Genomic DNA, 23,677 nt, shown 5'->3' with positions numbered 1-23,677 from the left:
CCAACATGCCCTCGTGTGAAACGTAATTAAAAAATGCTGCGAGTTTACCCTGTCACTGACAGACCACCTGCCACAGAGAAAAAATTTACCAAGTTCAAGGTAAATTTTAGCAATCATTGGCTAATTTATTCATCCAGAGCAAATTGTCACACCTGTTTTGCATCAGGTATACAAAAGAGAGTACAAGTAAAATGCAGGTAGTATGATGTGGGGTTGAAGTGCACAAAGCCATAAGTAAAAAAGTATTAGAATTTAAAAACCCAACATATTGGTTTCTCAGAAGTTAACTTTAACATTTGTTGCTGATATCTGCAAAACAAAATTTATTAAGAATGTTTTTCCTAAAAATAAACAGTGCAATATCCTAGACAAAGCTGCTTAAAATCACCTCTTATAATACCCTTGATCCAGTTTATAGATGACACTCTGTATATCATAGAAACAGGATTGTTACTGATAATTTGAACTTTCAGCACGGAATACTTCCTGCACCACTTCCACCACGCTCTGGTGCCTCTTGGGATTGATTGAGAAATGCAACATTTGACGCTTTGATGCGAGCGGCAGTTGTTGCAGCCATTGATGGGCATGGTGAGATACATGGGGTTGAACAATGACTGTTACTGAGGTCACACTGGTCGAGGAGCTTCAGAAGTTCTTCTGCTGTAGGCCCTCCAGAAATCTGTGTGGCTTCCAAAAACAACAGTTTATTATGTAAAACATATCACCTGTGCACCAAGATGGAATATATTAAAACCTCTTTCTGTGTTTAAGAACTACACCTTAAAGGCATAAAAAGGGCATAGCTCCATACAATCAATCTTAGGACAGAAATAAATAAAAAAATTCATTCATGAAATCAGAAGTCTTCAGGGCTGTCAGGATATGAATACAGCACATTCCGGTTAACCGGGACAGCCGTTTATTTGGGACAAATCTTAAAGAACAAACCTTCTTAACTCTTTACGTGGAACTTCGCATAATTGGGGCAGCTGCTTAATTGGGCCAAAGTTTTCTAGTCCTGATGTGTCCCAATTAACCAGAATCCACTGTAGTGGTATTCTGAGCTGTAGTGACATGTGGTCTTTCATGTGGTAACCAACATTTCATAGAAATGCTAGTAACCACCTATAAGACCACATGGCATCAAAACCAAGAACCCCACAGTCAAAAACTTAACATTCATATCATCTTTCTGTCTGGGGAAAGGACAAAATGCTGGGCGCACCCACAGCGGTTCTGAAAATGATGAAGAGGAAAATAAGAAACTCTTTAACATGAAACAAACCCTCACTATCCATTACTAACTGAGCTACTATTATGGCACTACAAAATAAAAGAAATAAACTTCATATTTTTAAAATATAGGAAAACAGGCTGATAATCCATTCCAGGAGTAAACCAAATGTCAAAACACATTCATAATTTCATAAGTATTTCTGAACTGGAACAGTCCACAAGGCCTAATCCATAAAAGCTGATGAACAAATAAGGCAAACAGAATATTGGAGAATGACAGTAACAAATAAAAGTATTTCACAAAGATGTCAACAGTAGATTAAATTCAGAGCATGCCTGCTACACCTGAGGATTAAAATACAACTATAATTTTACCCAATTTTATATATGAGCCCTTGTACCCTGAACCCTCATATTATGAAGTAAAAGGAGAATGGAGATCAATACATAGCATGGAACTTCAAAATTTCTGCTCTTTGTAAGTATTATTATGGTGATCAAATGAAAAAGGATTAGATAAGTAAGACACGAAGTACATCATTAAAAATCCTAGTTAAAGAACATGAAGGGAAGAGTCACTTGGGAGACAAAGGCATAGAAGTAAGAATAGGTTTAAGTGGATCTTAAAGATACAAGATGTGAGTGTGCGGACTGGATTCCAATGACTGAGGACATAGTCCAGTACAGGTTCATGTGAACATGGTGACTGAAGATTTCATAACACATAATTTCTTTACCTCCTGAGAACTAACAAGGACTATACTATGGAGATAGTTTACTACCTGGCTCTCCTTTAGCTGCAAGATCCAGAGCTGTGGTCAGATCCCACATCTGAATGGCTCCATTACTGTGACCAGTGAATATGAATCTGCGAGGTCGAGATCCCATGCGACTGGAGCCCTCACATTCGTGAACACAGAATGAAGTGATGACAGTGCCATCAACAGCTTTTATTACACAAACCCTGCCAGGCAATGAAAGCTTCTTTATCACAGGGAAACAACAAATACAAAAAGTAAGAACAAGATATAATCATATATTCACTCGCTATGAAGATGTCTGCGTAATTAATGAATATTTGTGTATGTTTTGTAATACAACAACATCAATACAATAATATTTTTGATAATTTAATGCTGTGTCACTACAGTTAAATAATTCCTGAATGCATCAAAAGTACACTTAATAATATTTTCATAATATAATTTTATATTGAGGACCCTGAATGATTAAATGTGAAACTAGTCTTCCACCAACCACCAAGTCACATGGACTGTCAAATTTCTAACATCAGAAAGCAACCCAATTTGCTCATCCAAAGCCCTTCATGTCTTACAGACATTAAAAGCATCAACTGATATTACCTCTCACATAAGATATTCTATAAAATTAAGTTCTTAATCAATTAATAACAATCATACCTCTTTCCATTTGATGCAAGTCTTACGAAGAGTTGATCTGTTTCTGGTACGACTTTCTGAACAAAGACCTGCTCGTCATCCTGTTCACCAAAGGGACCTGTAAAATACGTTTATTATGAAAAGTGGTGTAACAATTAGCCACTTTCAATTTCTGATAAAGTTTTCAATAATTAGTTGAAAGCAGTGTTTCTCAAACTGTGAGACATGCCTCACTGATCAAAAGCAGGCTGGTGTAGCAGTAATGCTCCATTCTTGTATTCAGGATTTTTGATCTCAGCTAGGCTGTCCTGACTTTCCTTATTCTCTTTAGGCAAACACCATAAGAGTGACTTTAAAGAAGCTCTGACTGCCTCTTTCCAATCTGTATCTACTCACCCAACATAATCTTCCAACTAATATGTGCAATTAAAACATCATTGTTAAATAAATAACCTGAGAATCAATTATCACAACTCAATTATGAGGTACAGCAGACTTTTGTGTGAGGCAGGTTAAAGTCAGCTGAATGCAATTTTTGTGATGAGTAATCAGTAATCTGTAATTAACTGTGAATGAAATGTACTAACTCAAGCACTAAATATTACTTGTCATTAAATCTAAATTACATTCATGTTTATACCATTACACACATCTCTTATGGTTCAGCATAACCCTCCTTCACTTGTTTTCATAATATAATGCACTATTTTTTGAACTAGAGCAAAAAGCTGATTTTTGCATTTGTCATACTTTAAAAGGTAACAGTAAATGTATTCATAGGCATCACTGAAATCTGACTTGTTAGGCATCATAACAAACAAGCATTTAACCCAATAATGTTACCAGGAACGAAGTAAACAGAAGTTACTTCACCAATCCTAGACTTATGGCAACTATAGAAAATGTTTATAGAAGAAGAGTGTTCTGCATAACATAAAACGAAGACCTCATTAAGCTTTAAAATTTGTATTTGAAAAAATTTAATGTCATATAGTTAACGAAACACAAGGAAATACAATTTTTACTATACTTGGATACTTGGACGACCCGTTCTTCAAGTGCCTGAGCACTGCGGGTCCCAACTTTTTCGTTGGCTTGATCTATAGACATTCGGTAGGACTCCTTGGACAAGGGATCGGCCCGTCGCAAGGCCTCTACCTGTACACAGGACAGCACAACACAGAACGACGCGGACAAACATCCATGGCTTGAGTGGGATTCGAACCCACGGTCCCAGCGACAAAGCGGCACAAGGCCCACACCTCAGACCGCGCGGCCACTACAGACCCCAATTTTTACTATATGCATGGTGATTAGCTTTGGAACAATATCTGTAATAAATAAACACCAAGATCACATGTGCAAAATTTCAAAGAACACAGTTGGACATACGTATTCCAAACTGGAGTTACTTTTCCACTTCTGTTTAACAGGCTCCATATCATCTATCTTAATAATAGCTTTGATTATATGCTACATAAGTTAAAATTATGAATTATTAAACATGGACTTTAATTCTTCATTATGTATTCTACGTCACTCACCACTCAGAAACAAGAAACAAAAGAAACTGACCACAATCATTTCCTGCTGCATAACTGATATAAGGCTCCACCTCATCCAGAGAAACAATCTTGAAAGATGCAACGGGTGTGGAACCCGGCTGTGTTGAGATCATTCCTCGGAACCTAGTAACACTCCATGTGCGAACATGATTATATTCGCTGCATACAGATACAAGGAACTTCTCTGACAATGTCACCTGTGTAACAATTCAAAAAATTTACATTACTATTCTTCTACATTCTGGCTTTCACATTTCCATGACATAAAAATTATACTGAAACAAACTTACTTTCATAATGCATGGAAATATCTAATAACTATAAATATTCAGTAATACCCACACAACGCTGAAGTTCTCTGGCACAGACAATGCAATCACGGCTCACTGTAGACCAAAAATGGAAACCTGAACTTAGGCCAGTGGACATAAAGCTAAGGAACGCAATTTAGATAATACGCCAACTCTTGTGCAAATAACGTCCAGTGGTATTACATAAAGTATGGTTTTATAAAGTGTGACCTCTTATACCTTATAACAAACCATCGTCTTATGAATTGTATAATTTAATATGAATAAATTTGTTTGCCACTGGTGATGACCTCTTGAGGTCGAAACACGTTTTGGCAGTAAGTGTCTTTTCAGTGTACACAGTTTTGTTTGTATGCATGATTTTAGCTATAAATATGACATACACAACATCTAGCAGACAGTTACAACATTACGATTGAAAACACACAAAATAAATATATAACAATATAATACTGCTGGAGAGCACTAAGAAAATTATGTGAACAATACTTAAAGTTATGGTCCTGCTACTATTCTGTCACATAATGATTCTCCAATGGGATCCTGAAATATCAGTTCTTAGAATATTTAATTACACTTATTACACAACTGGAGAGATTCCATACGTTGAATGACATTGGAAGGCAATTATAGTGAAAGTCTTACTTAAAGTTTTGCTTGAGAGACAGAAGAACTACAAAGGACAGCCAGAAGCTGAGTCGAGATTAAATACGCTTATCTCCCAAATACAAGACAACAGAGTATTATTACTACTAAACCGTGGCAGATGGGGTTGTTTAATGACAGAATGGTGAACTACATGGTGTGAAACGTACTTACTTTGGTGACAGGGCTTTGATGAACAGTGAATGTTTGAAATAGTTGTGGACCATGACCCACTGTTTCAGGATGCTGCACAATAACACGGACTGTCCCTGAGCTGGTGCCATATGCTATTTCAATCCAGTTGCCACACAAACCTAACACAAATATAACACCTTTCCATACAGATTAACAACACAAATGCCACAGATTTCCTAATATTTTTTGTCACCAATATAAGAGGTGCTTCTAGTGCAGGTTCCAAAGTCAACTGGTTATAAATAAAACATGGTTTTAAATAACAACAGTATTCAGCTTATGTGAGGAACTGGTTGATAAAGTACAGATATTAAAAATATTATGAAATTGCTTATAAACAGTTTTCCACTTTCATAACAAGCACTGCAGTGCAATGAACTTAAAAGTTAACATATTACTTATAATTTTCAACATCAAATACCAAACAACTTCCATAAACCCTTCACCTTCAAATTTTTCAAGCACTGACATGCCCTCTGGACCACGCCCCCCTACCAATTATTTTAATCAGCTAAACCACTACCATTTTCTAGTTACTCTCTTGATTGTGTCTGAAGAAAGCAACTTACATTCTCTGAAGCGGTGCAAAAATTTAAACAATCAAGGAACATATAATGAGGGGGGGGGGGGAAGAACAAAACATAACACACTGTAAATTAGAATATTCAGGGCTAGCCCAGTGGACATGCTAAATAGACACAAGTATATTCAGGATTAGTCTTGAAGGGGTTAACATTTAAATTTCAAATTTCCACAGATTTAAAGTAAGCCTAAATATTCAGACATATGCATCTAACTCATGGTCATGGTGTTTGTTGTTCCCACCACCACCACCACCACCACTACTACAACTATTACTACTACTACTGCCTGCTACTGCTGCTGCTCCCACTTCAAGATGCCTCCATACTCCAGTATTTTATAATATTTTGTTTACCTTCACATGGCAACATACTAGCCACATTTACTAAATCTGCAACAACATATGTGAACACAAATGTCACTTAACAAGTATTTTTTACATGAAATTCTAATATTTAAACACTGTTCATGTCAGTTCTTCATTTTTAATAATTTCCAAAACTCCTAGGAAACTAAAGGTATTTATACAACTGGAACCAAGAATTCATGATTCTTGGACTGGGTGACAATATTTTACTGTTTAAAAATTACTCATAAGGGATTTCTGTCTTCTGGGTTGTTGCGCTGTGTAGTCTGGTCGATGTTTACCAACGTTTCAGAGGTCATACTGCCTCCGTCATCATCGCCCTGATGACGGAGGCAGTATGACCTCTGAAACGTTGGTTAACATCGACCAGACTACACAGCGCAACAACCCAGAAGACAGAAATCTTCATACTCACCGCTGTGAAAACCTCAAATCTTACCCATAGGGGGTTTTCCCTTAACCTTTATTGTATTAAAATGAGAGATTTATAACCCTGTACTTCATAGCTGTTATTTGGACTTTGCCTTCAGGGGTTTAACATTTTAGCAGTAGGCTGCTGCAATAAATGTCTAGCTGGATAGTATTTAAGCTATGATGCATAGCCAGTAAAGGTTAATAAAATTCAACACACACGCTATGTACACGCAAGCTGTAACAATAGCATTAGCGTCTAGCGATGCAAACTTACCTTACTATGCCAGTAGACAAATTATACTTTCAAATACTTCACAAATGTTTCACCTCAAAGGAAATTCACCTTCTGAACTGTAGACAACACGTCTCTAAAAAATTTAACTCATAAATAATTTGTATTTCCAGTGTTTATCTCAAAATAAGTATAAAATTTGTATAAGAATTTGTAAATGTTGCCCAGGCATAATCATTAGTTATAGATACCACTAGTCACCCCTACATTGAAACTTGTAAATATGCCTACATGAAACAAAATTTGATACATGTATAAAATGTGCAGGTACTTTATACCACATTGAATCTATAATGGCCAATATAAAATGCAGACCAATATAGTATATAACATTTAAATACAGGATCCATCAATATATTACACACTACTTACAGATATGGTACTGAATTAACAATTCTCATTAACGGTTTGATAATTCATGGACAGCAGCCAAATGCACAATTAAGGTTTTGAACATCTAACCTTGGAATGTATGTGAAATGGTCCTGTCTTGTTTAAACTGTTTATTATATATTGCTATTATTATAATTCTGTAAGTTAATTCTTTCATAGTTACTTTATGCTGTCAGTCTCTGGGTCAAATTAACAAGTAGAAATAATACTGCCATACCTAGTACCAGTGTTAACCTCTGCTTCATCTAATGTAGCTGAACCACGCCTTCACGAAGGAAAATCTTCCTTGAAAAGTTTGTTCTAAGTCAATAAATACCCCACTTTCATGCAACCCAAAGGTTCAGTGAAAGTATGCCACTCAACCCTATCCTGAGCCAGTTCAATCCAGTCCAATAAATCACATGATATTTCTCTCTAACAAGGAGACCCAGTTGATTTTTAAATCTCCAATTCAGCTCTGGTTTTGCAGTATGGCACTGGACCGTTCTCCTGACTTCTTAGCCAAAATATTTGGTGTAGACACTCGAACATTTCTTTGTAACACACAATTTTATTTCCCACTTTTTTCACTGTTATTTTATAAGCCTCGCAGGAGAATCATTCATTCAGTTCACCGTCATAGCTCAGATGGTAGTAAGCCAGCTTCAGTTCCCAAGTCGCTTCCTTCCCTTTTTTAATCACTAGGTCTGTGTTTCTCTTCTTCTCAATGTGAATAAAGGAAAAGCAGAATATGAATAAAGGCAAAAATAATTGCGTAAGACTTGAGGTTCTCACAGCGGTGAGTATGAAGATATCCGTCTTCTGGGTTGTTGCGCTGTGTAGTCTGGTCGATGTTAACCAACGTTTCAGAGGTCATACTGCCTCCGTCATCAGGGCGATGAATATTCATCGCCCTGATGACGGATATCTTCAAAAATAATTGCGTTTTATGATCAGAACCCATTATAGACTTGGTGATTAAAGAAACCTTCGGGAACTGAACTTGGGTCAGTCACACCGTAGGCTATGATGCACCAAATGCTACTAACTTAGCTATGACAGTGAGGTGAATAAATATATCACTACAGAGCTTATGAAGTATCAGTAATGAAATTGGAAAATAAAATTGTTTTTTACAAAGAAACAATGGAATGTCTACACTTAATATTTTGGCCAAGAAGTCAGAAGAGGGCTGCTCCCATACTGCAAAACCAGAGCTGAATCGGAGGGTATCAATCAACTTGGTCTCCTTGTAAGATACAGTTTAATAATATTATCATCACATCTATGCCTAATTCTCCCATGTGGTTTCTTCCCTTGGGCTTTTGTTAACAGAGTCAAATGAATTGTCTCCTGCCACACTTTATGCATAAAACATAATGTATAAAAGATATTTACGTAACTGATCAGACAGTGCAAAAGGTAACTGGGTAACATAGTGCTCTTCCATAGAACCCCATGCACAAAGAAGCGAGTCCCCAATCTTGTTTCCAAATAACTTCAAAAACTGAAACAGAATTTACAATCCTGAACAATAACAGCAATTTTAATGTTTCTCTACTCATAATTTCCAAGTCATGAAGGGACTAAATATAAATAAATATATATATATATATATATATATATACACACACACACACACACACACACACACACACACACACACACACACAGGTAGCCCTCGATTTGCGCCGATTTTGAAACCAGCAAGTCAAAAAGTGAAACAAAATATATTTTACTATTGTTTATAACGTTTTACAATGTTTCTCATACTGATTCTTATACTAAATCGTAATTCTTACATCGCTGATTTTGAATAAAAATTACAAATGCAGTCATCTCTGCAATTACGTATGTTTCGTTAACGTGAATTTGCTCCAATGAGATCGCTGAATCGGTAAAAGTTGTGAAATGCAAACTTTTGCATATGCGAGTTTGCTCTTATGCAATTTCATTCCTGGCTTTTTAAACCTTCAAAGAACTAATTTAATCTCTGCTGAGGTACCGGGTTATTTTTACTACGCGATTTTCTATAGGTCGGCATCTTACAAGAATGCAACTATCGCATAACAGCAGAGATGACTGTACACATCAATCACATAAAAGAATCGCAGCCAATCGCTGTGACCAACGAATTGCTGATTGTAAGTGTATAAAATATATTTTTTAAATTCCCTTTATTTTATTTACGTTATTTCAGAGCTTTAAATGTAATGCCATTATATTACTCATCAATGTTTGGGTGCTGGGAACGCATGTCATTGACTTCCAATTGATTTACATTATAAAAGAGTTTCAATTTATGCTGATTCCGTTTACACTGGATCGTCCAGGAACACATCTCCAGCATAAATCGAGGGCTACCTGTATATATGAGTGGGAACTCTAATGGCATCAATTCTTGTACCGCACTGTCACTGAGAACAAAAGCTGAGCGAGTGCATTATTTTAAGCCTGTAGACAAGAGACAGACAACGGTATACCGCCACAAAAGTTTTAAAGCACCAAGGAAGTTAAAAACTGCACCTTTGACTAGCAATGTCATGCTCAATGCTTTCTGCAATTTTAATGGTTTAGAGCATTCACAATTCATGCCCACTTGTACCACAATTAACTTCAAGCACTATGCTGCAAAAGTGAAAAAACTGAACTTATATAAAGAATTAGTCTTGACGTGCAGTAAGTTTTCTTCCGACATGCCAACATGAGGCCTCTCACAAGCTCATGGAAGACGACAGAGATTCATCACCTTGGTTTCACTGTCTTGAACCAACCACCATACAGCTTGAACATGACAGAATCTGACTTTTATCTCTTCTCTAAACTAAACGAACATCTGAGATGACATCACTTCTTGCCAGACAATGAAGTCAAGACAATAGTCAGGGTGTGGTTACCTCAACAAGATGAACAGCTCTATCATGAGAGACTATAACTACCTAATATTTGGCAGAAGTGAGTGGACCGCAGAGGTAATTATGTTGAAAAGAAATGGTGAAAAACTACAGAATAAAGCTCAAGAAGTTGTCTAATTTTATTTTAATGAAATGTCTATTCCAATACGGGAAATTTTTTTTGGAGCATGCCTTCATACATAATTGGTGAGAGAACATACTATGTATAAAAAATGCAGCACAAAAGGAATTTTAAATCAGACTAGTTATCAAACAGCAACTGATCTTCAGAATACAGGAAAATCACACTAAAATTCTTAGCAGTTTCAAAGAAAATAATTACCATTCTGTATTTAAATTGTATAGATTAGGTAAATATGAGAACATGCAGAATTGATATCAACAAAAATTTCAGAATCTGAAAATTCCACGACTATTTCTTCTCAATATTTTCCCATTTCGCAGTTTGCTGCCTTGTGTGTGGTCCCAGTCCTGTTACCAATCGGCCAAGGCACATCAATGGAGGTCGATCTTAAGTCCAAACAGAGGACACCAGGTACCAGGGTGTCATAAGCTGTGGCATCCCCGGACACAGCATCTGCTGTCTTATTGCTGCTGAAACCTCCATGGCCTGGTGTCCACTGTTACATTAAATTCCCATTCTGAGATTGGGTGACAGGTTGTGAATAGCTCCAAAAATTGTCGGCAACATGTGATCAGGACTACAGGCACTCAGGAGTCCATATATAGTAGAAACTTCCCTGGCAGAAGGTTACACATAGCATCAAGTGCCTTACAGCATGCAAGGATCTCAGCAGGAAACAACTGAACTGAAGGAGTTTGGTTTAAATTTTAAAAACTTTTTATTTAAAATAAACACACAACCCATCAATGTCCACCACAAAAAATTGCCGCTGTAAAAACAAATGTGTAATCTGGCTAGTGTATGAACTTCTCTTTACAGAGCTTGCAGAAGGTGTCTGGAGGTGCGCATGCCTCGGGAAAGTCGCAGAGACACGTGAAATAATAGGGATTATGGAAACATGAAATAGCTCCAGTAACAGGTGAGTGCAGAACTTATCGGACAGACGGCTGGTTTACCGCTCTCTAGGAAGGGTACTTTTTGGAGACTGCTAAGCTTTGGAACACAAATACAATGGAATTTGTTGGCAAGTGCAGGTTCCCTTAATTTGCATACAAACTCTACACTCTGCTTGTTCAAAATGCCCATGGATGGAGATGTGTTGCTGAGTTGTGGATAGGACCAAGAATATATAAAATTATTGAAGAAGTAGACGTGTAGATGAGTGATAAATAGTCCAGCTGTGAACAAATAAGACAGTGACAGCCTAAGCATTGTCATTCTGTCTGTTCCCCAGGAGGAACTAGTTAAAATACAAAAAATTCTTGGATGGTCCCAGACACAAAGTTAGCAGTTGACTGAGAAACCTACATTTAACTTTCATTTCTGAGTTCTACATGGAGTCACATATGCTGGAGTTCGACCAAAGACCACGGGCAGCACAACGAGGAAGTGGCAGATGGTAATGAAAGAGTTTCTGAGCTTGTGGGACCTTAAATCTGTATAGTGAGAATGTGAAACATGCATCATGGCTCAGATGTGGCAAGTGTGGTGGGTGCACAGCATTGAAAAGGGGGAGGGGGGCAGTCTGAGAAGACTAAAAAGATGATGTCAGGCAGTACCATTCACAAAGAGCGGTGGCTGCCTTGGGCCCCGCATATCAACATAACAACACATAAAACATTTCGTGCACAGCAACACCTTAAGCGCCCAAGAAGTAAAAATGTGTCATAATTACATTGGAACATAAATAACACAACCACATCACAATCTACATACTTTGGTATCCACTTTCAGTTGCTCTTGGTATGAGGCCTGATAATTAAGATCCCAACATGTATGTCACATCCAATAGCAAATGAGCAATAAGCAAGCAGCAGAGACCGAAATTCTTGTCCCTGCACTTTAAATTAGTGTTTTACTGTAAACCTAAAACTCTTGTGACCAACTTTGAAATTCAATGAGTTCTCATACCATACAGTTGGTAATGGGTATAGATTCTGGTTGCCAGAATACCTAATACTAATTCAAATGTTTGTCTTAAAACATATCATAAATCTGGAACTTTTATAAATATTCTACCATAAGGTTTAAAATATTGTCATTAAAACTATGTATGCACTTAATGGACTATTGTCTCAAAAATATATTTTACCAAACACATACAAGCATAAAAATTTCAATTCTTCGGTTTTACAAACATGAATTTTAAACATCTTCAGCTCAATTAATAATTAACGAGCCAATTTTAAAATGCAATTAAGCCTTCAAATGAAGTACATAAACGTCTGTACTACTGAAAACACAAATGTAAATAACTGTGGCTGAGATAATTTATTACTGCTCAATCTAGGACATTTAAGATAATCTTACATAAAAACGATAAATTCCTTTTCTTCTTTAGCTGATCTCAAATTTTGCTAAATTTTTTAGTCCTTTTTCCCTTGTGGTAGTGGTGTGTGGGAGTATTGTTTGTGAAAATCAACAGACAGTGGTACAAGCTTGCTTCTTTTTGCTATAAAATTCACTCAATCCTTCTATGTGCCAGAAAGAATAAAAAATTAAAAATTAAAAAAATTATATCATACCTTCCCTCCCCCTCTCTGGTGCTGGCATGAAAATACAAGGATGCTCTGTAATATGTTGTTCTTCACTAAAACTACAACATTCATACAGTCATGCCCAAGCAACTGCACTTTCGTGTATTATCTCCCTTATAATCAAATGGAAACATAAACTATTAAAGAATTGCACAGTTCAACCAAGAGAAAAACTCACATCATCTTAATATTTAGACTAAATGCCAATTACCTTTCTTGAACAGAGCATGATTGCACAGTGGTAACACTCAGTTACTTCCATTTAGAAGGTACCAAGTTTAAACCTCAGGGCCTATTACCCAATTATACAAAATGCACATATGACATGAAATTAATTTTACTGAAACGTTACTCATACAATAAAAGACAAAGTAATGAAAACTAAACACATTTAAGCAGGTTTTGAAGATCAAGGTTATAATCATGCCACCTGAGTTTCCAAACATTTCCACCTGAAGCACTACACTCACAGATGTTAAAATGGTATCTCAAGTATAAAAAGATAAATGCGTGATGCGCTTTCACGAATCTACATCCGCCATTACAGTGCAAAGAACATTTAATATTTTGTTTGGAAAGTAACTGCCAACAAAAATGCTGATTTACAAGTAGTCTAAACAGTATGTTAAGATTGGCTGCATTTGTAAAGGACAAAGCCCTAAGAGATGACCAGTCACTGAAGCTGCGGTGGATACAAAATAGTCCAGCAATTACTTGACATTCTGCATATTAATAAATTTCCATAAACCCATGCAGGAAGAAGAAAATATCTCTCAGAGCAACACAAAGGAAGAAATGTAAACATCCATGACAAAACAAATAAATAAAATGTCGCAGCCATTAAAATTGTAACCCTGATACTTCCTCGTTAAATTCCAAAACACCTAATTAACTTATTACTACGATCAACTTACTTGTTTTCGGTGTGAGATATACAGAGATGGCAGTGATGGGGTCATTAGAAGGATCACGGTAGAGCTCTGTGACTAGCAAATCATTATCTTTCATGCGGAGTGGAAATTTCTGCATATCTGAAGATCATAAAACAATTACATTAAACTTCTGTTATAAATTACTATGAAAACTGAATAACTCTATATTTACACTACAGAAATGTCACTAAGATGACTCACATTTTAATAATTAAAATGACAACAGGAGAAAATGTTGATAAAATCTTGCGCAACATATCATTACAGTTAACCCCTACAATGTCATGGACAGAACAGTTCCATGGAAGAGTACAAAACAGTTCTACAAATGTTCACCATGCTGTAATATACAGGTAGCCCTCGATTTGCGCCGATTCAGACTAAAGTCGATTTTGAAACCAGCGAGTCAAAAAGTGAAAAAATATATTTTACTATTATATATAACATTTTACAATGTATCTCGTACTGATTCTTATACTAAATCGTAATTCTTACATCACTGATTTTGAATAAAAATTATAAATACAGTCATCTCTGCAGTTACGTATGTTTCGTTAACATGAATTTGCTCCAATGAGATCGCTGAATCAGTAAAAGTTGTGAAATGCAAACTTTTACATATGCGAGTTTGCTCTTATGCAATTTCATTCCTGGTGCTTTAAACTTTCAAAGGACTAATTTAATCTCTGCAGAGGTACCGGGGTTATATTAACTACGAGATTTTCTATAGGTCAGCATCTTACATGAATGCAACTATCGCATAACAGCAGAGATGACTGTACACATCAATCACATGAAAGAATTGCAGTCAATCGCGGGGACCAACGAATTGCCGATTGTAAGTGTATAAAATATATTTTTTAAAGTCCCTTTATTTTATTTACGTTATTTCAGAGCTTTAAATGTAATGCCATTATATTACTCGTCAATGTTTGGATGCTGGGAACGCATGTCATTGACTTCCCATTGATTTACATTATAAAAGAGTTTCAATTTACGCCGATTCCGTTTATGCCGGTTCATCCAGGAACACATCCCAGGCATATGCTGGCAGTAGCATAGCTACTGGTAGGGCCTCCCTAGCCAGATTGGTTGAGGGGGAGAGGTCAGACTTAGTCAGGTACCCTGGTCCTCCAGGTTGGGGGTTGGTCGCAAGGCTAACAACCTTGCACCTCAAAAAGGAAGATGTTTCAAAACCTTAATCAGAGCCTCGGACAGATGGACCTAACAGAGGACCAAATGGAAGAGGAGAATTGAGGAGGCCGTGGACCGAATATGGACCGGAGAGCCATAGAAGAAGAAGAGAGAAGAAGCATGCTTCCACACAAGCTGCCATTCACTCACAACTTCAATTACCTTCTAGAATTCCATACAAAAAATTTATAAAATAAGCCATTATAAAGTAAAGTCCCTGTGCCAAAGCACTGTGTTGTGAAGCAGCGTACGGAGCTCTGAGCTCACTTAACGGAGACTTGTAGTCAACTTCATACTCTGGACATTTTACCTTCTGAAAAGCAGCACATGGTACTCAATGGATAGGAGGATGGGCCACTTACCTATATAATAAATTGCACCATTATTACAGCCAAGTAACAGAAATGAGCCTGCCGTGTCAAATGATGCAATAGGCACTACATCTTGGATCTGCCAGTGCTGAGTCATTGCATGCCACACTCCTATCTTTCCTGTAGGTGACAATGCTACCAACTGGCTTCCAATGAAGAACAAATATTCCACTCTTACATGCAGGTTGAATGTTCCTGGAGGAGTAAAAAATATAAGTAACATCTTCAATGTTATATAACACCATGTTCTCGTACGCATACAATATTGGGCACTTGTGGGTTATCGCAACACATCACTTTAAAAATAGGTTAGGTTAGGTTAGGTTAATGTGTGTGGATAAATGATATATACTTTAAAGTTATTATATTTTATTTCAATAAATGACAAATTATTATATTCTCTCAATTGTCATTCTGAAGTCAAACCATTCAGGAAAACAAAGCATGATAATTTGATTCTGTTTCAACAAGTTACAGTACAGAAGTGGAAATAATTTCTCCGTTCTGTTCTTGAGACATGGAACACCACCTTCCAAACTCAAAATATGTCAGTTTCTTCTTGGGGAAAAGACTAATTTAAAACTGTTTTCTGTGCTCCACCTTTTTGAAGGTATGGAGCACAACAGATGGAATTACAAATTTATGTTATTTATATTGGCAAGAGTTAACACAAACATGCTTTTGGTAACTTGCTAAAGGTATAATATAATTCGGTCATCAAATTAACTCACCTACGTTAGTCCTTGTTCCATCCTCGGACACCCCCCAAAGTCGAACTTGGCTACCGTATGAGATGGCCACCATTTTGGAAGATGCCTCCCCACCACCTCCTTGTCCCATCTTGGCATTGATGGCTATCCTCTCAATGCAGCTTTCAATATGAGGACTAGTAAATGCATGCTGCCACCCACTTGAATCTTTTAATCTATAAATAAATCACATTCATATAATCACCTATTTCCTTCAACTTAAACAGCTCTTATTTAAATGCAAATTAAATAAAATATTGTAATATAGCACAGTGGATCCCATATACAACAAAACCTTACTAAAGTGGACCCTGTTAACCTGCATACTCATAACATTGTCAGTCCTAGTTCAGTCAGCACTGCGTGGCTGCACTCGATCAGTTGTTTTTGATGGATATTTCTATGTCATCCTGAAATAATTATGCGATCAGGGACCTACATTTAAACCACTCAGGAGTCAACGTTGGTCATCTGCACAGCAATGCCATGGGAATGTCAAATCCCTCCGGAAGAGATTGACATATCATGGATTAGTTTCACATGGTAGCAGAACATGAAAGTTCAACACTGTGAATACCAAAGTCTATCACTGGATACAATCATAGCTAACCCCATCTCCTCAGTTTTCCAAGCAAACATTTACAAACCAATTTTCTCCCAGAATTCTGTAAGCAATAATCTCTCCTACTTTAATCACATGCCCAGCCCATCACAGCCTCCTAAATTTCACTATCCTAATAATACATGGCAGCCTGTGTAAATTACAAAGTTGCTAATTATTTAGTACATTCACATCTTTCTTCTTAGGAAAAAAGAAATTCCTGTAAACTACATGTTTGTATATTTTTTCTTCAGAGAAACCGTGTTTTATCCCCATTCAAGAAAACTGGTAACATTATTAATTTGTAAATAATATGGTTTTTAAATGCATTAGATATTAGTACACTTTCAGAGACGTGGACTAACAGGAAACCTAGATATAAACTAAAACCTGTGAACTCACCTATAGCAAGCTACAAAATGGGCATAAGCTACAGCTATCCAGTTGTGATGGGCCTTAACAATCTGAACTCTCAGTGGATCTGTCCAGTTAGATCCTAAAGAATGAAAATAAAAACAAATGATTACTAAATATACACCATTTCTCTGCCAGTCATTTCTGCATCGCATCATGTGACATCACTTTGTGAAAGTCGTATTTGATCGTGATCCACGAAAACAATGCTGGTGTACTCTAGGATGACAACCATATAACCTTCATAAATTTTCTTTTCAAAAGGGCCCCTTTCCTTTCTTTTATAAATATTTTTACACAGCCTCCCTTAACAACTAAGAGCTAAAATTTTTAAGTGGAAATCACCTCACTTTTGGCTAAATTCTGTAACTATCAAATAAACATTTAGCACAGAGCTGTAAATTATTTCAATAACTTGATATGAAAAGGCACTGATTTCACACTGATAAATAGTCCAGAAACATTTCAATACAAATTTATTTGAAGGTTGATTATAACATTATTTTTACAGCTCAGTTCCAGAGACACAGATTTGTGAGCTTCATTTAGGGATTCTACACAACTGAATACTTTTGTTACTGATTTTCTTGTGCAATTCTGTATTTTGTTGAAGCAACAAATACTAGAAGGGTTCATATCATTTACTAGTACACTAATATGTGCCTGTTCTAACTTAAAAGATTCATTTCAAAGTACCTTTACCATTGGTATGGTCTACAGTTATGGTCAAATGTCCACTGTGTATTTTCATTAGTTTTCTCGTTTACATAACAAAAATTTATTATCAATAAATAAATAGCAGGTCCCTTGAAAGGTCCCTGTTTGAGTGAACCAAATATGGTATGAGGACTGTATCCAGACCACGATTCAACAGAGAAGCTTTTAGATGAGGAACGATCTGTACAGAACATACATTTTTTTCTGATTAAAAAAATAAATTATCAGAATAGCTTGAAGATGTAGACGATGGCACATGGAGAGAAGTAGTAGTATTAGACACAGGGTTGTGGAGTCGATAATAAAACCTCCTACTCAGACTCCTTCTCCTTCATACAAGCTCAATACGTATTAATAAGGGTAAACCTACTAAAATGGTAAATGGTACCATAAGATATTTCATCACCACCACGTGAATCATCAGGCTACTTTTTAGATTTATAACCTATATTTAAATATATGTCTAATGGTTATTGCAGAAATCGGTTGATTTGTAGACGATTTGTAGACAGTTTGTATTCTTAAGGTACAGAAGCCAAAGTTACAAAGCATTATTCCCACACCACGTGGCTCAACACATCGTTAAATCTCCCTAAGAGTGAGGCCGCCAGTGGCTCATATGGTAGCAAAAGTGTTAAAATAGTATTTTCTTAAGATTTTACATCGGAATCGGTACATTTTTACCGACTCCGACTCCACAGTCCTGATTAAACGGGTAGAAGGATTTACAATACCCAATGTTGGGCTATTGGGTCGGCTTGTAATGCAGCACCTGATATCGAAGATTATCAAAATTCTTGCTCACATACTTTCTGGTTACATTACTATTGGAAGAATAAAATCTGTACTACATTCTGGAAGCAACTAGCCGCTTCAAACACTTATTGTAACCATGAGGTGCCCACGGTCTGATCATTTTATAGCTTGTACATTCTTATGGTGATATGCCATAAGAAAACTGAATGTCACAGGACATATGTTGTATAACATTCTCAACATGTTTTTTTGAACAAGGAATCTCACTATGGAGAGCTTGTGCACAAATTTTGTTTCATCCTGTATATTATTAACAGGACAGAGAATGAAAATTTATTCAAAACCAAATGGTTTATAAATTCATACCTTGATGAGCCCCAAAAACAAGACCCACATCATTACGAAAAAGCTTGTTGAGGTCTGCTGAAGAATTGCGTGTATGACGAAGATCTAAGGAAGCAGCCCTGGAGTGACCAACAGTGGATCGACCGGCCATATTGCGGATGTCGTTTGAGCTCCGAGAAGCTACTGCTGCGCAACCGTTGGATGACACCCGTAGATCAAGGGATGAATTTCGTGAGTGGCCTGGCATAGACCACTGGGTAGGCTGTGGATGTGTTCCATGGGTATGTGCACCAGGTAATAAAATCCCATTACCAGCAGTAGTTGGCAACATGGGGTTAATAGTTACAGCAGCCAACACTGATGTGGCAGTAGATGGAGGGGTGACTATAGGTGTAGGAGGAACTGAAAGAGGCAAAGGTGCAGGTACTTGGGCTGAAGCACTGACAGTTGTGATTACAGATGACGACAAAGATGCTGATGATGAAGCTGAAGATGAGGAAGATGACACTGATGATGGCTGAGCTGTGCTCAATGTGGTACTGCCATTGGTAGATGCTGCTGATGCAGTATTAAGATCCGTTGGAACACGGATGATTGAGCCTGGACGAGCTGCTGCATGGACAGCTGTAGAGTTGTCACCAGGTGGAGATGATGAGCACACCATGCCAGGATCTTGTACTGGTATACCTGTTACAAAAGTGACACATTTAAGACCTAAGCCTTCTAAGGTAAACACATAGTGGTATCATCCCCTTCACTGATAAACTCCTTGGGTTACGGAATGTGATAATTTGCAATCTCAATTCTTTATTTTAACTTGCTAACTCAACAGCTTGAGTCAGCACAAGATGATTAAAGAAGTATAAAGAACATAAAACAATAAAGCCAAGTTAAAACAAAAATAAACTAAATACATAATCAGTCCAAACACTATGTCACACTAAGATGGTGTCCTGCTTTTCCAAAAATGTCCAAAATCTGCACATGCCATTTGCAGCAATGTCATACCTAGCTGAAGGATTATATCTGACTGTACTGCTCATGCTGTCAGCAGAAAATTCTCTTATTTGCCTTACAGACACACAAAAATGAACAGTGTCCATGATGGAACGACAATTTATTTTGTCCTTGAAAACACTAATAAGAAATAAAGCATTTATATATCATCTGTATCTGCAATAATGTCTTCTAAAATGTACACAATTTATAACAAAACCAAAATAACATAAAATACCAAACTGAAAAAATATATAACACAAACTGGCAAATTTCTTGTATGTTTTATATTTTACTGGAGTTGGTCGATGTAATATTATTCCACAAGGAAGAGGCTTTGACCTAATTAAAGCATTATATAAAACAACTAGATAGAAGTCCATCGTTTATGCAACACCCATAAACAATGCAGACAACCTATGGGAACGTATGCAGAATGCATGTCAGATGATTCGAGGAAACCCTGGTGTGTACAAACAAATACGCCAGTCTTGTGTACGTCGTGCTCGGGCATGTGTGGAGAATGAAGGAGCAACCTTTGAGCAGCTGTCATAAAGAAATATCCCTGTCCTTATACGTGGCAATAAAGACATACTATTACGAGGCGCGTCCCAAAAGTAAGTTTCCCACTCGTCCCACAGCTAGCAAACCTTATATTGCGCGAAGCGACTGTGCGTACGTGATAGAGCAATGACGTAGCATGGCGCATGCACTAACGGTACTTCCCGCGTTCTCACAGTAGCATCGTTGCAGCTGTTGAAGATGGAGGTTCTTATTCCAGCTCCCGCCGACTGTGAAGTGCGGTCAGTGATAACGTTAGGCCGCACACGGCTCGACGGACAGCAAGTCTCCTGCAGGAGTTCAGCTGGGAGGTGTTTAATCATTCACCCTACAGCCCGGACCTCGCTCCCAGTGATTTCCATCTTTTCCTACACCTCAAGAAATTCCTGTCCGGTCAGCGTCAGCGTTTTGAGAATGACTGAGAGGCGGAGATGGTTGTCACACAGTGGTTCCAATCCCAGGCGGCAGACTTCTACGACACAGGTATTCAAAAGTTGGTCCCACGGTATGACCAATGTCTCAATTCCGGTGGCAAATATGTTGAAAAATAGCTGGACACTTGCTGTATCTGTTGCAATAAATATTTCCATGAAATTGTGTTTTGTTTCTGTAAACGGCCCCAGGGAAACTTACTTTGTAGACCAGCCTCGTATTATTAAGTGTTCTGTCTTACGACAGGTCCATTGCTCTGCCCAAACAGAGCTCTCCAGTTGTCCCTATTCTCGGCTTCTCGCTTTAATTCCTGGAACGTCATCTTCTTTCCTTGTTTAAGGTCGTCGGTTAGCTGTATCAACCTTCTTCCTAGTCCTCTCTTTCCTTCAACCTGGCCTTCGGTGATATCACTCAGTAATCCATTTCTTCTCATAATATGTCCCAGCCAGTTAGCTTTCCTTCGTGTAATCGCCTGCAGAATGCTTCTTTGCTCGTTGACTCTCCTCAATACTTCTTCGTTGGTCACTTGATCCGTCCACCTGATCTTCTCTATTCTTCTCCAACACCACATTTCAAAACTCTCCAGGTATTTCTGTTCCTTCTTCCTGAGTGTCCAAGTCTCTGCTCCATACAGCGCGACACTCCATACGTAACACTTCACTAGTTTCTTCTTCATCTCCAAGCCCAACTTGCTAGTGAGAAGTATCCTCTTCTTGACGAAACCTGCCTTGGCCATTGCTATCCTTGCTTTTACTTCCTTGGTGCATAGGGCGTCCGTCGTGACTATGCTTCCCAAGTACTTGAAATGCTCCACATTCTCCAGCTGTTGGTTTCCAATTACAAGGTTCAATGGTTCTGCTAAGACATATATTGAAACTTATTTTTGGCTAGTATTTTGAAAAAGAATCATTTGTGACCGCATGTTCATAGGAATATTTTTCCTTATTTGTGATCCATGAACATGCACACAAGGTTTGTAAACACACTTTTGACTCATCCTGTATTACTGTCATAACTTTGTAATTTATATTTGTATAAGAAACAAGTATTATATTTGTGCTATGACATGTTTACATCCATGGCTTAGGCCTATGAAGGATCTATAGAATGTAAAGCAATTATGTTCTATTCTATATCTTTTAAATTGCACTGAACATCAAATGAAATGGAAATTTTAAGTTAGTAAGGACCTGGAAAGAGGTGATCATGACCAGCACTGCCCTGGAGAAACACAAAACTAAGTAAACCCTCAGAAAACATAACCACCAGCTCAACCAAGATTCAACTTAGTACTCTGCCTCCTGAGTACAAGTGTAGCACAGTACTCCTCCTCCAATATGCCTGGTAGCACATTATGGACTAATGTGATGATCCTTATATAACAGTGAACTACAAGTGACACACGTTTCTTCAATAACAGGTCTTAAAGAGAACATATAATATACATACATGGAGGTGGAAGATATCCATAAAACAAAACATCACCACATGAAGACTGACTTAAATCTTCACATAACATCAATCTCTTCACTAATGGAGCAATTCCATAATATTCTGCTTCATGCCGAAATGCGCGTATATCTACACTTAAGTCAATATCCCTTGTTCTTAAATAATTCAAAATAGTAGCAAAAAGCTTAGGGTCCCGATCTATGAATATGGCTCCCATTTCATCTCGTAAACTTGATATTCTGCCACTAAGAAGGGCTGTGAAGAAAGAATCTGGCACCCACATCAAGGTGTGGCGAGAAGTCGAAAATCTGTAACAGAAACAAAAGTTACTGTCCACTTTCAGTATATGTTTGCTTTACAATAACTCATACATTAAAATACTTAAACTGTTGCAGAACTTTGTCGTTTATCAACATCAGGATGGACACAAAGTGAATACAATTAAACCTTCCATACCTTGTTCCGCCAACATTTAGATGAACTATATCACCATTATGAGTTGGATGAAACACTGCCATAATAAATTACATAAAGCCGAACTAACAGCACAACTCTTCAACACATTAAATCAACTCAACGTCACAACGTTACGTCTGTCAAACGAAAACCATGCAACCGTATCTCGGTATTTCTTTCGACTATCGATATCAGGCTTGTGTTATTTGCAATAGAAACTAGCAGAATGCCAACAGTGTTACTGTGGGGAAATTTGAGGAGACCTTGCCATCTCTTACCTTTCTTCCTCCAGAACTTGTAATAGGCCTGAACATCCGATAGGCAGGCTAAACATTTATTATCATCGAAAAAATATAATCCCAAAACCCAAAGAACATTTGCTTTGCAATATTAACTACAGTAATCAGTCTAAAAGAGTTTCCTCAGGATTTTACCCATCCCCTCTGTATTAGCATACATAATAGTTGGGTCTGTCCTTCCTCCTCATATTAGTTGCACCCCTTTATCTTTTACTGTTCGCTTTTCCCTGTGTTAGTTTCTGGTTATGGTCCACGTTTCCTGCTTTTCTATAGTTTTGTATTAATTTCGCATTTCCTTTGTCCCTGATTGGCAATTCTTCAGCATTTCTTCCAGTTTGCTGCCCTACTCAGTTTGATTTTCTTTATTTTAAGCGCATTACTGTTTTCTGTTTGCTTATTTTGTCTCATAGCTTTAAATTCTTCATATTCTGAAGACATCCATCT

The 23,677-nt window shown here is 37.4% G+C and overlaps 1 protein-coding gene across 3 annotated transcripts; it reads right to left on the bottom strand.

Annotated features, from left to right (window-relative positions):
* Positions 1-93: 93 nt before the first annotated feature.
* Positions 94-23,130, bottom strand: LOC110836946 (SH3KBP1-binding protein 1). Of its 3 annotated transcripts, none has more exons than XM_087348789.1 (13): positions 22,935-23,128; positions 22,476-22,786; positions 19,059-19,724; positions 17,208-17,301; positions 16,187-16,380; positions 15,447-15,650; positions 13,873-13,989; positions 12,947-12,967; positions 5,335-5,474; positions 4,215-4,401; positions 2,661-2,757; positions 2,022-2,203; positions 94-690 (listed from the first exon to the last, which is right to left on the bottom strand). In XM_087348789.1, exons 1-13 carry the CDS (start codon positions 22,994-22,996, stop codon positions 470-472), a joined length of 2,496 nt encoding a protein of 831 aa, XP_087204915.1. In that variant the 5' UTR covers positions 22,997-23,128; the 3' UTR covers positions 94-469. The 3 variants fall into 3 exon arrangements, with proteins under 3 accessions (XP_087204915.1, XP_087204916.1, XP_087204917.1); XM_087348791.1 differs by having other exon boundaries at positions 485-682; positions 22,935-23,130; XM_087348790.1 differs by lacking the exon at positions 12,947-12,967 and having other exon boundaries at positions 22,935-23,127.
* Between the last annotated feature and the right edge of the window lie 547 nt (positions 23,131-23,677).

The sequence above is a fragment of the Zootermopsis nevadensis genome, unplaced genomic scaffold (assembly GCF_977971745.1).
Source record: "Zootermopsis nevadensis isolate Lab colony 2312 unplaced genomic scaffold, Znev_1.0 Znev_ptg000013l, whole genome shotgun sequence".
NCBI classification, from domain to species: domain Eukaryota; kingdom Metazoa; phylum Arthropoda; class Insecta; order Blattodea; family Termopsidae; genus Zootermopsis; species Zootermopsis nevadensis.
Note: the sequence above shows the minus strand (reverse complement) of the source record. Positions and strands in the feature narration are given on the sequence as shown.

Coding starts and splice junctions, on each gene's coding strand:
- LOC110836946 (XM_087348789.1), bottom strand. CDS start 22,996: ATGGCAGTGTTTCATCCAACTCATAATGGTGATATAGTTCATCTAAAT. Junction 19,725..22,475: donor TGGATATCTTCCACCTCCAT/GTATGTATATTA, acceptor CTTTTGTAACAG/GTATACCAGTACAAGATCCT. Junction 4,402..5,334: donor ATCAAAGCCCTGTCACCAAA/GTAAGTACGTTT, acceptor ATTGTTACACAG/GTGACATTGTCAGAGAAGTT.